Source organism: Oryx dammah, unplaced genomic scaffold (genome assembly GCF_014754425.2).
Source record: "Oryx dammah isolate SB20612 unplaced genomic scaffold, SCBI_Odam_1.1 HiC_scaffold_15, whole genome shotgun sequence".
NCBI lineage: Eukaryota > Metazoa > Chordata > Mammalia > Artiodactyla > Bovidae > Oryx > Oryx dammah.
In genome coordinates this window covers 5086947-5104479 of record NW_024070199.1, presented here as the reverse complement: position 1 = coordinate 5104479, position 17533 = coordinate 5086947, and the positions used below count along the sequence as shown (strand labels likewise).

General features: G+C 40.0%; 1 protein-coding gene across 1 annotated transcript; it reads right to left on the bottom strand.

The window, feature by feature from the left end:
* Nucleotides 1-9475: 9475 nt before the first annotated feature.
* LOC120874848 (tripartite motif-containing protein 43-like) lies at nucleotides 9476-15690 on the bottom strand. The gene is made up of 5 exons (XM_040256541.1): nucleotides 15280-15690; nucleotides 12824-13051; nucleotides 12073-12095; nucleotides 11467-11564; nucleotides 9476-9975 (listed from the first exon to the last, which is right to left on the bottom strand). Exons 1-5 carry the CDS (start codon nucleotides 15688-15690, stop codon nucleotides 9476-9478), a joined length of 1260 nt encoding a protein of 419 aa, XP_040112475.1.
* Between the last annotated feature and the right edge of the window lie 1843 nt (nucleotides 15691-17533).

The window sequence follows — 17533 nt, the reverse complement described above, 5'->3', positions numbered from 1 at the left end:
CATCAACATGAATCCACCACGGGTGTATACGTGTTCCCCATCCTGAACCCCTACCCACCTCCCTCCCCGTACCATCCCTCTGGATCATCCCAGTGCACCAGCCCCAAGCATCCTGTATCCTGCATCGAACCTACACTGATGATTCGTTTCTTACATGATATTATACATGTTTCAGTGCCATTCTCCCAAATAATCCCACCCTCTCCCTCTCCCACAGAGTCCAAAAGACTGTTCTATATTTTAATGGGAGGCTAACTACAATATTGTAGTGGTGTTTCCCATACACTGACATGAATCAGCCATTGGTGTACAGGCATCAGGGTCTTTTACGATGAGTCGGCTCTTCTAATCATGTGGATAAAGTACTGGAGTTTCAGCTCCAGCATCAGTGCTTGCAATGAATATTCAGGGTTGACTTCCAGGTTTGGAGGAGATGCAGAGAGGTATTGCCAGGCCAAAATGAGACAGGTCATTCTGAGTACTGACCTTCAGGAGGTGGTCAGTAGGACTTTGTCTTTGGGCAAATCACCTATCTGACTAGTTTAGCTGAGCTGCCACCCTGAATACTCAGACCTAATTGCTTGCTTTTTCCCTAGATGCACAAGGACCCATAGGCCCACCCAGCAGTAACTAACTGGCAGCTTACAGAGTCAGACTTGCCCCATCTGTCCCAGAGCCCAAATATGTGTCAGTTCAAAGGCCTGGATCTGAGCAGGGTCACCATGACGGACTTTGGTCCTGAGATCCTCCACATTCTCTGGAACAAGTTGCAGCCACTCTCTAGGAACTGAACTTAGAGCAGCATGGGGTCACAGAGTCCCGGCACGAGTCCATCCTCTGCCCTGAGCCACTGTTCAAGCTTGGGACCTTCAATCTGTGTGGGAACATCCTTTCTGGCCCTCCTGGACAAACTTCTGAGTCACACCAAAGCGCTGAGCAACTTAAGTGATGAGTTCGATCCTGCCCCTCAGGAGAGCGGCAGCCCTCATGGAGCCCTTCACCTGGGCCGACTCGTCCAGCTTCAAAATAAACTCGTTGAGATTATGTGTGATTTAGGATATCCAAGGTCCATCTGGCTTAGCTCCAGCCTGTGGCCTCACTGGGGCAACAAGACATTCGATCCCCAGGAGCCCTTTCTGTAAGGTTACAGTCCTCCTAGCTGGATGCATCTGTCAAAGTTTACTTCTGCTGCTGCTGCTAAGTCGCTTCAGTCTTGTTCAACTCTGTGCGACCCCATAGACGGCAGCCCACCAGGCTCTGCCGTCCCTGGGATTCTCCAGGCAAGAACACTGGAGTGGGTTGCCATTTCCTTCTCCAATGCATGACAGTGAAAAGTGAAAGTGAAGTCACTGAGTCGTGTCCAACTCTCAGTGGCCCCATGGACTGCAGCCTACCAGGCTCCTCTGTCCATGGGATTTTCCAGGCAAGAGTACTGGAGTGGGGTGCCATTGCCTTCTCTGGGAAAGTTTACTTCTGGTCACCTGCAAGCTAAAATCTAGGCAGTAGATGCATCAGGAACAGAAAACCAATCCATGGTTTCAGACATCAGCTCAATGTGAACCGAAAGGAAAGACGATCGATCTTGCAGTGATGCCAGATTTCAAGGGGAAATGTAGACTTTGGGAGGTGTTGGAACTTTTGGGGATATGTGTTTATACAATCAAATATGCACCTCAATTTTTGGAGCTGCATGTGGGTTTGAGACCCACAGGTTGGAATTTTCTCTGGTAGATGCATCTAAAGCAATTGTTAAAAATAAAGAAACTCTCGTTGAAAACCAACTGCTGCCTTCCCTGATTTAATACTCTCTTTTTCAGCTTATACCTCAGCAATCTCTAGTTATTGATTTTTTTTTAAAAGCACTGTGTTGTCTATGATCTGAAACCTTAGAAGCTCTCAGAAACCCTCTCCAGGGGCTCCAAGAGGGACACCATGTCCGCACGGCCACAAGGCTCAGAACCTGCGTTTCTGGGAAGGATCTTGGCTTCTGTCTGCCCAGGAGTCCACAGGCCCAGTAGGGAGTTAGGAGGATGTGCGTGGCAATGGGAGAATGGCCGTATTCCTGTATCTTAAATGGGTTGCTCCAGGGAACCCCAAGATCTTTTTGTCTGCAAGTGCCTGATGGGGCCCCGGAGTCCAGGCCTTCCTGAGGATACTGTCTCCCGATGGACGTGGCCCGAGTGTCAGAAAAGAGCTCAGATCCGCAGGCACCATGTGTGGGTCTTGGTGAGAGTCAGTGTTGGAAACGGGTGCTGGACCATTGAGCCGGAGGGGGTCCATGGGGATCCCGGAGCTGCGGCCTCATCAAGGCTCTCAGAAGCTCCGCTGGTGCCTGAACCCTGAAGGATCCCCGGCATTGCACCTGCCCTCGCTGCCTCTTGTGTGTGAGGCCCCGAGGGTGGCTCTCTGTCCAGGGTGAACTCAGCAGAGAAGCGACTGACTCAGAAAAAGAAAGATACATATCTTGTGATATTGACTATATGTGGAATCTAAAATATTGATACAACTGAGGTTATTTACAAAAGAAAGACACAGATGGAGAAAACAAACTTAAGGTACCAGGCGCTAAGAAACGGGGTGGAAGATGGGAAGGAAAAAGTTGAGATCTGGATGATCATACACCCATTCCTATGCATAGAGCTATAATAAATAAGGATCTACTGTGTAGCATGGAAAATTCTATTCTATACTCTGTAATGACCTGTATGGAAATTTTTTTTAAAGAGTGGATATATGTATTTATATAATTGATTCACTAGGCTGTACAAGAAAAACTAACACAACCTTGAAAATCAAGGATATTCCAATGAAAATTTAAAAATAAATAAACTTTCTCATCTAGTAACCTTCCCTGAGTGAAATGTCAGGGCCCATCATTGAGTAAATAGAAAAATGTTTCAAGGACTAGAATGCAAACACAGTTTAATAAATCCTGAAGAGATCGTTGCCCTACTTAACAGATGATATCATATTTCTTTCCCAAATTGTCTATTATTTTCTAGTCAATCTTGTATTGCACAAAACAATGACATGATCATTAACTCCACAACCTAGCATCAATATTTCCACCGTGCATAATAGAATAAAGGGGTATGAGGTCATATGCAAGGGATGAGGAACAGGATTAGAGTCTTAGAGAAAAACCACTGACAGCTATTGTGTGTGGGTTACAGACATAAAGAAAAAAAACAATAGTGTGTAACCTAAACCAAAGAACAAAACAAAAAATAGCAAATAAAAATATTCTGAAGGAAAAATATCATGCAGAACTGAATGAAAAGAATAAAACGTAAAAGAATTGTAGTTCAGATGAGGTTGAGAATACCTATCAGAGACTAGAGGGCTATCTCAGACAGCACAGTCCATGGTATTTGGGGAAGACTGAGTATTCCGTGTTGAAAAATGGAATCTGAAGGACTCTGCTTTCTGAAGAAGTGTCACAGAGCGAATACAGGCAAATTCAGACAGCCAACTAAATCTAGTGGGTGATGAGCCTGAATGGGTCAGTGAAATTAGGACTATTGTATTGTTCATGAAATGAAGGTATGAAATTCATATTTGGGGAGTTCAATTATTTCCAAACAATAACTTCATGGATAACAAGTGTAAACCATGGTGTGACTTCACCAGAATGAAATATGTAAAGACATATATATGAAACACACACACACATACACATATATATATTTTGTGTATGTATATATATATGCATACTTTTGTGTTGTGTATATGTGTGTGTGTGTGTGTGTGTGTGTGTGCACATGGGAGGAACTTGTATCAAAGGAGTCTAGTGAGATTTTAAACCACGCTGCTCCCTTTCCTCTTCTCCTCCGACAATTCCATGCTCTCATTCAGTTTCCTGTCTGTTCCATTCCTACCACCAACATGAGCGGCTTGTCTAGGAAGTTACAGCTCTTTAATGCAAAGATTTAAGAGACTCTAGTCTTAATTTCCAAGTTTCATTTCACTTACTAGCATCCCATTTTGACCACAGGTTCTTTAAAAAAAATGATGTTTAAAATAATGGTTGAGTCTGTGATATCTCATGTGAGTTTACTGACTTAGGAATATTTTGAAACCAATGAATTTAATTGACAGCAATCATTACAAAATGATTCATGGAAGCAACCTAGATGTCCATCAGCAGACGAATGGATAAGAAAGCTTTGGTACATATACACAATGGAGTATTACTCAGCCATTAAAAAGAATACATAGAATCAGTTCTAATGAGGTTGTTGAAACTGGAGCCAATTATACAGAGTGAAGTAAGCCAGAAAGAAAAACACCAATACAGTATACTAATGCATATATATGAAATTTAGAAAGATGGTAACGATAACCCTGTATGCGAGACAGCAAAAGAGATACAAATGTATAAAACAGTCTTATGGACTCTGTGGGAGAGGACGAGGGTGGGATGATTTGGGAGAATGGCATTGAAACATGTATAATATCATATGTGAAATGAATGGACAGTCCAGGTTCGATGCATGATACAGGATACTTGGGGCTGGTGCACTGGGGTGACCCAGAGGGACAGTATGGGCAGGGAAGTGGGAGGGGGGTTCAGGATGGGGAACACATGTACACCCATGGTGGATTCATGTTGATGTATGGCAAAACCAATACAATATTGTAAACTAATTAGTCTCCAGTTAAAATAATAATTTTATATTTTAAAAAATTCCAGAGCAAAAACCAAAAAACAAACAAACGACAACAATAAAAAAACTCAAACACTGAAGAATATAACATTTGCCAGGAAGCATTTAACAGGAGGCTTCCTGTGTGCTGTTTTGGATCTGTCAAGAATCCTCTGTTCCTTATTAATTCCTGAATATTTACGAGTTAAGAGGAGAGGCAAGCCTCTCCCAGGGCTGAGGGATCCAGGCATTTCCTTCATTAGTTTTTCAATAGGATGATAAGTACCCTCTTCCTTTTCATGAACCATATGGTAAAAGTGATTATTTACAACTTTCTCTCTCTTTAATATGATTCGCCTATGTTTTATAAGTCAGGAATTTTAATCTTTATCTTTGCGGAGAATAACTACAGTATGTTGATTAAAATACCTTTGCTCCATCAGAGCTCTAGTCCCTGTGTCTTTCTTTCTCTTTCTTTCTCTCTCTCTCTCTCAGGCTATTTCTTTGGAGCACAGAGGCCCTCTGAGTTCACTTTCCTGCCTGGGCCTCTAAGACCCTCTTGAGAAGGTGCTCTGCACCTTCACCCCATCAAGAGGGCACCTGAGGCCTCCGTGAACAGATCAAGCCCCGTGCCAGGGGCTTTATTGGCTTTCTGCGTAAACCAAGGAATATCAGCCTCTTTCTCTCCTTTACTTTCTTATTGTCGACTCCGGACCACCAGGTTCTGGTCCATTAAAGGACCACAACACACATTAAAGATTAAAAGGCACAGATATCAGCCAAGATCACATAAGGTGATTTAAGGTACCAAAATTTCAATATTATTAGCATTACCATTTTATTATCACTACCATATTATTACCACTGCAATCAGTAGTGTTTTCTAAATTGTTGCATTTATTGAGAAATAGACTGTATATTCAGGTCATTCTGTAGGTGGGCAGTTCCATGCACGAAGCTTAAATTGATAAAATTTGCATGAGATTTATAATTAATTGTGCTTAATGGCGTATGATCTTATAATGGGTTTCTGTTGTTTCAACCTGACTAGGCTGTAATATAAGAATTTAAGGTAATCCACCAGCCACTTTGTGGAACACTCATATCTCCTGCAATTATTCAAGCAGATACTAATCTAGGTGACACTGTGAAGAGATTTTGAGGGTGTAAATCCATGATATAGACTCTAATCTAAGGAGATTATGCAGATGCACTGACTTAATCAACAGGAGGTCTTTAAAAGATGTATAATGACTCCTGGAACAAAATTCCAGACAATAAGTGGATCAGCATTACTCCCAATGCCTCAGTCTCCTGTGGGCAACAGCTTTGCCCTGAATAACTCGGATTCCAGCCTGCTTGTGTTTACCCTTCCTGAGGAAGCACCCTCCTGTCCTCACACTTTTCCATAACCATCACAGGAGCAAATTCCCTGTGAACATGAGCTCTGTCTTTCTCTCTCTCCTTCTATAATTGAACTCTAACTGATACAAACCTGATACACTTATGATAACTATTAGCTTAACTTTAACTATAAATCTTATGTACAGTCCATTGGCAGACAACACAACTCCAAGTATATTAAGGTAGATGTACCCAAAATTTTCACGGAAAATGGTGATTTTTTTTATTGCTGCAAGTTCTTGGGAATAAAACTTACTTGCACTGCTTCTTCTTGGGTCAAGGAAGAAGAGGACCACTCTTAGACCTAATTAAAGACCTTGCCCAGGTTATTAGGAGATGCTAGTTTGGAAAATTTACATTTAGGAAGAAAATATAAATGCACCTTCTTAGAAGAAATGTATCATCCGTAATTTTCTGCTCTTTACTCCTGATTGCATGTGAGGTGTGGTTACCACTGCTTGCTAGTTGCCCTCCAGACTATCATCTATGTATACCTTCAACAATCACCAACTTGCATGATTTTGTTCATAAAATTTGCTTTCTATGCTTTTTATTTTTATTCATGTATTTTTATGATTTTTCTCTTTGTAACAAATTTAATTACCAAGGAGTTTATAAAGGAAACATTTTACAAAGTAAAGCCCCAATCATAATTACCAGCTGCAATGTTCTCATCATTGTTCTTTGATCCATTCCTTTTCTATGGATTTCTCCTCATGGGCCCCTGTACTGGAACTACAGTGGGGAAATTTTAATGAGAGATGGGCTAGGTGACATTAAGAAAGTTTCCAAAATCTTGGTATCTTGCTTCCTTACTTCCTTAATATAGAAGTAGGCCACTTTTCTACTGGGAGTGAATAGATTGGGGCAGAACGATTTCCATATGTATATTTAAGCTCTGATTTGCCAATAAAATGTTTCTTTCTGACTTAGAAAAGTAAAAATAGAAAAAAAAAAATCATGTTTCATTTGAATGAGGTACTCCACTTGTTTTCCAGCCAGCTTCTGCATTTATTCTTAGCAGAAATCCTGACTCTTTGTCCCTAATACATATCCCACTGATGTATGAATGATACTGGAAATCTGTTTAACATTAAGGCCCTCACATTATTTGTTTTTTTCTCCCCCTCTAGGTTCCTGGCTTTTTTCCTTTTTTTGTTTTCATGAACAATTGTATCTTTTATAAGTGAAAGTGAAGTCGCTCAGTCGTGTCCAACTCTTTGCGACCCCGTGGACTGTAGCCCACCAGGCTCCTCTGTCCATGGGATTCTCCAGACAAGAATACTGGAGTGGGTTGTCATTTCCTTCTCCAGGGGATCTTTCCAACCCAGGGATCGAACCCAGGACTCCTGCATTGCAGGCAGATGCTTTAACTTCTGAGCCACCAGGGAAGCTCTATAAGTAATTGTATCTTTTATATATGAAAAAAATTGAGTTTGAATATTAATCTTGTTCCCAGAAGTAATCTTAGTGATTTATTTATTTTTTGTATACTCTTTTTTTTTTTTTACTTTATTGTTTATTAGTCTGTTTCAGGTGAACATATGTTACATCAGAAATAATGACCATACTTGACTTTTTATACCTAAAGTTTATTTCTTACTGTGTTTTGCCAGTTTTCTAAAAAACACATTAATAGTGATGATGTACTATTGTCAAGATTGTGACCTTTAAAGACACTCCAAAGCTTTAAGACAGAATTTGCAACTACTAATATGATTTAAATTTATGTTTAAATTAACATCTTTAAATTATTCTTAAGCATCTATTGACTTATTTTGTTTTAGTTTTTTTTTTTTTAGCTCAGTTGGTAAAGAATCCACTTGCATACAGGAGACCCTGGTTTGATTCCTGGGTTGGGAAGATCCCCTGGGGAAGGGATAGGCTACCCACTACAGTGGTCTTGGTCTTCCCTTGTGTCTCAGCTGGTAAAGAATCTGCCTGCAATGTGGGAGACCTGGGTTCGATCCCTGGGTTGGGAAGATCCCCTGTAGAAGGGAAACGTTACCCAATCTAGTATTCTTGCCTGAGAATACCGTGAACTGTATTCCATGGGTTGCAAAGAGCTGGACACGACTGAGCAACTTTCATTTCACTTCATGATGTGTACTAGTATGTTCATGGCGTGCTTTCTTTCAACTATCAGTCGGATTTTTCCTCAGACACATTAATATAAGGCAACTGTATTAATTGGTTACTTTCAAAACTCCTGTTGTTTTCCAGAAATAACCCACATTTAATACTCTACTGAGAATATGACAAATTCAGACAGATTCTCTCAACCTTTGTTAGAGTGGAAATTCATATTTATGCAAGGCCCCATGGTATACAAGATTCATCACATGCTGTTTTTTCTTTCTTTTTTGATGACCTAGATGTTAATCCTGTGTTCCACAGTAACATGACCCACAGGAAAACTTGGAAATTATTCAAAGTCCAAACAATTCTCTAACTCGTTTCTCTAGATTATTATTTTGTAATATACAGTAAACCACTCATCCTGCAGATTTGCTTTTCTTGATTTCAGTTACTCAGGTGGTTTAAACTTTGTTCAGGAAATATTAAATGGAAAATCTCAGAAATAAACAATTCAAATGTATTTAATTGTGAGCCATTCTATGTAGTGCAATGAAATTCCACACCATCCAGCTTTATCCCAAAGAGAACAAGTATTATCACTTTGTCCTGCTTATCCCACCCTCATTGACTTAACTTTCTGGGTTTTCATATCTATGGTCCTAAAAATCACACTAGGTGTCTTCAAGTAGCCCTTATTTAATAATGGCCCTAAAGTATGGTGATAATGATGGTGGTATTTCAGACATGCCAAAGGGAAGCCATAGGGTCCATCCTTTAGGAGATTGTTTCTGTCTTTCTGTCTTTTCGCTTATACTATTGTAATAGAAAAAGACGTGCAAATTCTGAGTTCTCTAAAAGAAATGCTTTTCCCAGTTTCCAGGGCAATGGCGATTTCCCTGCAAATCAGATTACATCCTGAGGTTGAATAGATATATATAGGGCAGAGTAGATTATGAGGAAGCAGGAGAAGTTTGCAGGCTGATGTAGGCCTGGTTGGTGACTAGGTCTGCCTATGCTGTACAGGTTCTGGGTTCCTGTATTAAGGTCCAGGAAGTGGGAAGCACATGATCATATTGTGGTGAATTTAGGAAGCTCATGAAGGAAGTGAAAAACCACAACATATATTCTGGACACATGATAACAAGAGAATAATTTATTGTCAGCAATATGGAGGACAACCAAGTGAAGTTTGCATTTGACACTATCTTTACATCAAATAATAAAGGAAGCTCCATTACAGTAGAAAGAGCCTAAAGATCAGGAAGTCTCCTTGATATGCTGCAGTGGACAAGGGCTCCCTCAGAGAAGGAGTCCTGAACATCCCATCTGGGCCGTGACTCAGATCCTCACCTGTGGCCAGTGCAGATGAAGGGCCTGACAGGGAAAGTGCACACACCATCATTGTACCGCCAAAGGAGGGTGTGCTTGGCAACATCCACAAAACTAATACTCCCACTGTCACTATCAAGGAACACCCCAACCCTGCCCAGAGGTCTCTCTATGTACAGAGGCGTGGTGGGGGCTGTGGTCCAGAGTTGGTAATGATCATCCTGCTTCACACACACAAGGAGAAAGTTGTCCCTGTTGGACTCCTCCAGTATGCCATCGTCCTTCCTTATCCAGGAATCCTTACAGACGCCTACAGCCCAATCCCAAGAGCTGTCCACAAGCATCTCCCAGTACTGTTTGCCGGAGGTGAAGCTCTGGTCTCCCCATGAGGCAAAATACTTTGCTGTTCCACCATCCAAAGATGCCTGGAGGCTGTCATGTTCATATGTGAGATGTCTTGCATCATCAAACAGCCTGATGTGATGACTGCTTACTTCATTACTGAATGAAAAGTTGACTGTGGAGAGATGAGAGAAAATGCCAGTCAAAACCAATGTTAAAATTCAAATTATCTACCAGAGAAGGTGGTCCACCTGGAGTCTCACTGGAAATATTGTAAGATTGGAAGGGCAGTTCTGACTGGAAAGTATTGGGTTTAAATATTGCTAACATATCTGCTGAAGAAAGAACTAATTAAAATGGAAAATACTTCCTACAAGTTCAGAGATTATAAGTCAGAGGGAAGTCAAGGTGACTTCTGGCTGGCTATAATATTGTATATTTATTACATCTAAAAGATTGGACTCCTGGGCATTGATCACCTCCAAGACCATGACAGCATATCTTATCCTCACCTTCATCACCACTGTGCAAGGGAAAAAGCTGCATTGTAGAACAGAAAATTGGTGATCACTCTACTATTACAGATAAGTTAGCAAATGGACACTGAAGAAATACAACCTAAGGATGGCGTCTTCAAAGTAGTTTATTTGTAGGGCTTTTCTGTCTTTGATCTGTGGTTCTAAACTAAGGCCTAGTCATCCACTTCCTGCTAAGTCACCCTCCAGGGTGAGGTTTATCATGGAGCTCATTGTGGCCTCATCATCTAACCATTTGCTTACTTGTGATTTCTGCATTTGATTTTTGAGGCTTATCTATTTTGTCAAATTATGTGAATGGAAGAAGAACTTTATGGCTTCAATTCCTAAGAACTTTTTAAGCAAAAATGTTTTTAGGACTTTCCTGGTGGCACAGTGGACAAGATGGTTCATGCAAATTTAGGGAACATTCCTAATCTGGGAAGATTCCACATGCTGTGGAGCAACTGAACCTGTGGATTATGACTACTGAGCCTATGCTCTTGAGCCCAGGACCCACCACTATTGAGCCCACATGCTACAATTATTGAAGCTCACTCATCATTAGTCTCTTGTGCTCTGCAGGAAGAGAAGCCACTGCAATGAGAAGCAACCACTATAGTGAAGAGTAATCTGGCTCACCCCAGCAAGAGAAACCTGGGCAAAGCAACAAAGACCCAGTGTGGTTAAAACTAAATAAAAAAAGAAATATTTTAAAAAATAATATAAATAAAAAAGAAACAAAAATGTATTCTTAAAAAAATGTTTTAAAACTCTAACTGCATTTAAACTCTGAAATTTAATATCCTGTTTTAATTACCAGTTTTCTAGAAGTCAGTGAACAGCTGACATTGTATGTCATAATATTTCTAGGGCTCAAGAAGTCATTTTGGGAGCATGTTACTTTTTTCATTATACAAATTTTTATGAAATTAAAAAATATTTGATGAGGCCTGAATCAAATCAGTATCTGCACCAGCCTGCATGTATTCTGTAAGGATTTTAGTGACTCTGTGACCATATATGTCTTCACCTGTCTATTTGCAGGCTGTTCTCCTGCACAAGGTGAAACCTAAGCAGGAAAAGACTCTCTGGGGACACCATCACTGAAGGACCGTGCAGGGCAGACACACCAATGGGGTGACACTCACCCCGGAAGCGGCTGAGCCAGTCCATCAGCCCGGCCATGGGGCGCGCAGGGAGTTCTGGGAGCAGAGGCTGAGGCACGTGCAGCTGTGCGGACTCACTCCTGTAAGAGAAAGATGCGGTTCATTCTTCTGCTGCCCAGGGCTTCTTAAAGACAGCCTTTACGGTAAGACAGCATGCTTCAGCTGAACATTCTTCATCTAAATCCCTTCTCCACCCTCATGGGATAGAATTGAACTGTTTTTGGAAATTTACTCAATCTTCTTCTTGCCCTGATTCCAGCCCATTTCTCGGAGGTAATTGCCTCTATAACCTCAAACTTGGGAAAAACAAGTCTTTGCACCTCTAGGTGCTTGAGATTTTGAAATCAAAATCAGAAATTACTGACCATTAAGAAATTTTGGCACTGAGCTGAATAATACCTCCCTCTGCCACAGGAGCAAAAAAGCTAACTTCCTTTTGAGCAAGAAATCATACTCAGCAAAACAGGTGCAGACACACGTACACAAGCAATCTAGCATTATCTAGGTAAGTTAAGTCATCGCTTTGTTAAGTGCTGCTGTACTTCCTTCAGAGCCCCCAGGTGCCCTCATCAGTACTGAAAAGCTTACCATTTCAGTTTGTCTTCCAATTCCTGTCAAGAAAAAATAAAAAGACAAGTTAGACCTTATATACAGGCAACGAGGATTTGGGTTGGCAAAATTCAGTAGTTTTAATCACCACCACTAGAAACAGTCTGAGAAATCTGTTTTCCTCTTCTTTCTGAAAAAAAAAAAAAAACCCTCTGGGACAACATATTTTATGTGGATATAATGTATTCTTGATGAGTTAATAAAACGAAAGGTGAAACAGAGAAAGGACGAGTACTGATGATTCACCCTCTGCCCTCTGCATATTGATATTTCCTGGGGCTTTTACCCAAAGTGTAATAAGCTCCAAACTAATGTCTAATGAAACCTGGTATATCTCAACAGGAAGTGAGATGTATACATGTATAAATGTATATGTGTGTTTGTATATATGTATATACATACACATATGAGCTTTGTCCAAATGTCTCCTATTGCACATTTGGAGACCAAAAAATGGAGTCAGTACATAAGCTGTTCCTTTCTGGTTTTAATAGAAGCAAGTTACAAAAGGAGATTTTTAAAAAGGGAATATTCCCTGGGGAATATCTAGGATCAGAATACTGTAAAGCTTGCTCAGGCATAATTTGCATGAGTTGCACTTTATCTATAATATTTCTAAGTAGGAGAGAATCCCATCTTAGTCTCAGAGGATGAAGAAATATACCATGTCAGGGAAGTCAAAGGTGTGAATGTCAGATAATGTATTTTTAAACACATCCTCAGTTCTTACCTGGAGCAGCTCCACGTCTGGTTTAGAGCACATTTGAATGAGCTTCTTGTGTATTTCTCGGAGCTCTTTCTTCTTTCTGATTATTTCCTCTTGCCTTCTTATGAGTTGATTGTATATGTTTTGGCCTTCTTTTATAATACTCTCTACATAGTAATCTTCCTCTGGGAGAAATGGGGGTGCCATCTGATAAGTTCTCCTAATCATGTCTCCATGTCGATACACATAAAACTGTTGAGAGATGAATTTCAGTGTCATTTAGTTTGCTCTGATTCATGTTCTCTTCCAAGAAGCTACATCCATCCTAAATGCATGCCCTCCCTCATCTCAGAAGCCAAGTTCATTCCTCTTTCCTTCACTTTGTTTTTCTTCAATTGATTAGAAACCGAACCTACCCTTTCCTCAAACAACTGTCATCTAATTCAGGAGTTCCTGAAACACTTGGAGAAAATCTTTTCATGAATCATTTCTTTCATCTGCCTCCTGTTAAATGTGAAAGAGCCCATACAAGCAATTGAAATTTATGGGTGATTCATATGTCATATGCAATTTCCTCATTTCAATGCTAGTACGTAAGCTTGTGTTTCCCCTAATATTCCCTGGCTTTCTCTTAGTGCCATGAAACATCTTTCTAAAAATGATTGCCTGTCCTCGAACAGTTGTCCAGCCTCAATCATTTCTTTCTAGTGTTCTTTTCTCTATGAATCAGTTTTCTTCCTCCCTGTAAGTTCACAATCTTCTTCCCATATTGTTTGGAAGATCATTTCTCTTCATTCCATTTCATATTCCCCCTGGTATTGAATGATTCACTCTCTCTCCTTGTTCCTTTCCCCCTGAGTTGTTTAACATGTCACATTTTCTCCAGCTTGAACCAATATCACTCTCAAGCCAGAGAGCAATCACTCTTCACCATGATGGGCACACTCCTTAAAGTGCTGTTCGTGTTTGCTTTGTATCACCTGGGTTCATGTACTAATCAGATTGAAGTACTTTGTGGTTCCCAATGACATGCTTTAACTTTCTGGAATGTATGACTGCCCGAAATCTGTGGCTGAAATAACCCATGGATTTTTAAACATTTACTTGAACTTCAAAACTGGAATTGATCTTAAACTTGAGAAATTTTCCTTGAAATCCTGAATCATGTCTATGTAATCATCCACATCACACCATAAAACTCCACCTTAGAACTTTCTTCTAATGAGTCTTTTGTTTTAGTTATTGATCCACTGGATTCTAAAGAGCTCGAGAGGCATGAAAATGTTGGTTGACTGGTGCTTAGAACATTTTTTCTGATGGTATTCAACTCACTCTCTGAATTTCACTATACATGTTGATTTCAGCTCACTTAATTAATGGTAAGTTTCTCGCTGTCTGCCTCAATCTGTTTTTTCAGAGAAATATGTTCTTACCATATGTACTTACCATCCAAGGGTCAGTTCCTCTGCCATTTTTCTTGAGATTTCTTTCAGTTTCTTGAATCTTTTCCCATAAAGATCTCATTTGGTTTGCCAACTTTTCCTGTAAAAGAATTATGAATTTTAGTACAAGAAAAGCAAATACATTGGAGTTTCAGAGCCCAAAGATTGGGGTGTACCGACGATTATTAGATAAAGGCCCTTGAGGCAGACACTAACAGACCACGGCAGGCCATCAGGTGTCCCTGTTTTTCCTCACTCATGATCTATTGTATGAAATTCTACACTAAAAATCCACACATCATTAGGTAATTATCTGCCTGAGGTATGACTAATTTTCATCTGCTGTGGCATCTTATATCAAAATTTGGATATAGGTATGTTTATCTTCTGTAAAATCCAATGTACTGTATCTTCCTTCTTGTCCAGGATTAGAAAACCTGTATTCAATGAAAAGTATTTTTGCACTTGTAGATTTTACAGTTTCTTTCTTAAAATGAAGGTCCCACAGTGTCACTAGCATAATAATATATCACCCAAATAATTTCAGTTAGCTTCATCAGCTAGCCATTGGATACATGTTTCATAAAGCAGGTATGCTGCTCTATATTCTTCACCACTTTATTACTGTTAACTAGATCTGTACGTGGCACTCAGTAAAAGTGAAAGGCACTCAGTAGTGTCCAACTCTTTGTGACTCCATGGACTGTATAGACCGTGGAATTCTCTAGGCCAGAATACTGGAGTGGGCAGCCTTTCCCTTCTCCAAGGGATCTTCCCAACCCAAGGATTAAACCCAGGTCTCCAGCATTGCAGGTGGATTCTTTACCAGCTGAGCCACAAGGAAAGCCCAAGAATACTGGAGTGGGTAGCCTATCCCTTCTCCATGGGATCTTCCCAACCCAGAATCAACCCGGGGTCTCCTGCATTGCAGGTGGATTCTTTACCAACTCAGTAAAGAGAGGGTTTAAGCATCATCATTTTAATCTCTTAGGTATACCATCCTCAAGCTTCCTAAGTGTTCTCAGAGGCATCACTCACCCAGGATTCCTCAGCAGCCTCTTCAGCGGGACAATGTTTGTGAGTCTTGTGCTCCTGACCTTGAGAGCAGACCAAACAGAGCAAGCTCTTGTCAGCTTCACAGAAGATGGTCTTTGTCTGCTTGTGGGCCCCACACAGGTGTTCCTCACACTTCAGGAATTGCCTGAGATTGGCTTTTCTGACAGTGGACACCAGATTTTTCAGAAGAAAATTCGTTTTGAGGTTTGTCTGTTCTGATCGTTGTCTGTACACCGGACAACTGGCAGGGACTTCGGCTTGTTCCAAGAAAAGACAAAGACAGGACCTACAGAAGCTATGCCCACAGCCTATGGTGACTGGGTCTAGAAGGAAATTCAGGCAGATGAGGCAGGTGAGCTCCTTCTGGAAGGCTTCTTGGATTTCTGAGTCCATTTTCCTGAGGGAAGACTATCAGTTTATTCCTCTTTCCCCCAGCCAAAAAAGGAACAAACAAAATTAGACTTGGGTTGTGACTAAATAATACACTGCTTTAGGAGCAGAAGAATCTGGATTTTTCATTGGATACAAATGGAAAACAGAAACACAAAGAGAGCTTTCAAGAGCTGCAAAAAATTTTCTCACTGGCCTAACCAACACTATCTTCTGACCTCTTTCCCCTCTACCTACTGGAGAAGCTCAGTTTTGAAGAGGTCTTATTTTCCTCTAGATAGCATGCCTTCAGGAGCTTGACCTAATTGACAGCTCTACATGGTGGGTCCTAATTTCTGCAAACAGTCACAATTCTCTATGTCAATCATTGGTTTGTTGTGAGATAGTTGATTAAGCTTGTATTTTTATTATTTATGTAGTTATCATGCATTTTCTTTAGATGTCCTTTTTTTATCTCAATCTGCATTTTTTTCCAAAACCATTTTTTTTTCTTTTTAAAGCACTTTTGAGTACATTCAGTCAATAAAGAGAAAATTAAACGTTGGAAAATTGTAACTTATTCCAACCAGAGTTTATTTACATGAATATACTAAGTGGTTGAATTTTTCATTCTATCCATACTCATCTCATGCATTTTATATGCTATAGTAATAGTCATCATCAAAAAAAAATCATGTGATTTAAATTTTACATTGTAAAAAAATTAGGTCCTTTTGCCTGTACTTGTTAAGCATAGAAGCGTCTTAAGTTTCTCATATCTTTGTATGCTCAGTAGTGTCACCTTTCTGACTTCTCAATCAATCATTCCCTAGCTTCTTTAAGATTTCAGTCAAAAATGTATATTTTGGGAGGGATGGTAGTTACCTCACTTCACTTTCGCTTTCTTTTATAGTTACCTCACTTTAGCAATATTTTCAACAACTCATTGTGTGCATTATCTAGCTCTAGTGTAGAATATTATCTCTCTGGTATATACAGACACATTCCACTTTTCGCAAAAGTGATGATAGGTACTACATATTGAATCAAATAGTCTTAAATATTTTTAGAAGCTACATCAAACACAAAACATATCAGTCAGCCACTTTCTGAGTCCTTAAAATGCATGGGGACAAGTAAGAAAGAAACGCAATCACAGAAGTAAAATGAATTCCCTTAATCATTCCACAGTGCATGTCAAGACAAGCTAACAAAACCGGAACAGGATCATTTCACTAAGTTGGTAAACAGGGCTGTTACGTTGAAAAAAATCTCATTTTACCGATAAATTAAAATTAGGAAATTTAGTTTGTTTTCCCTCAGAAGAATCACAGAAGCTGCTCTGTGGTGAACTGTGTACTCACCTAAGGAGTTGTAGAAACAGTCTACCCTGGAGAATAATATGAAGTTGGCTTAGAGGTCAAGAGTTCCAAGTGTGGCTTTCAGAAGTCTCAAGATGCAGGTGAACTTCAAACTCTCCCTCTCAGTTCTGGAGAAGACTGACTTTGCCTCCTGGAGTCTCCTTATATTGTGTCTCTGAACCCCACCCATTTGTTCAAGTGATTACATTTCACCAGTCTTCCAATGGAGTTAATATGGATGATTAGATTTTCTGAAACAAGACAAGACTGCTTTAACAAATTGGCTTAGCTTCACAAACATATCTGCCAACATCTTCTTCTCAAGAGTCACTGATTGTACCACAAACCCAACCTGTGATTCTCTGAATGTCATTAATTTTTATTTTTAATTTACCAAACACGTTGGAAAGTTTCTTTCATCTGTATAGAGTTTAGCAAATATCTTGAGAAACTTGGAAATTTATTTTCTGAAGTTTTATTAAATATGTTCTGTCATGGAATAAGAG

What these genes read in the sequence shown, in the direction of transcription:
- LOC120874848 (XM_040256541.1), bottom strand. Translation starts at nt 15,690, where the DNA reads ATGGACTCAGAAATCCAAGAAGCCTTCCAGAAGGAGCTCACCTGCCTC. An exon ending in TTGGAAGACAAACTGAAATG is followed by an intron (nt 11,565 to 12,072) that starts GTAAGCTTTTCA and finishes TTTCTCTTACAG; the next exon opens with GAGTGAGTCCGCACAGCTGC. An exon ending in CTGGCTCAGCCGCTTCCGGG is followed by an intron (nt 9,976 to 11,466) that starts GTGAGTGTCACC and finishes ATCTCTCCACAG; the next exon opens with TCAACTTTTCATTCAGTAAT.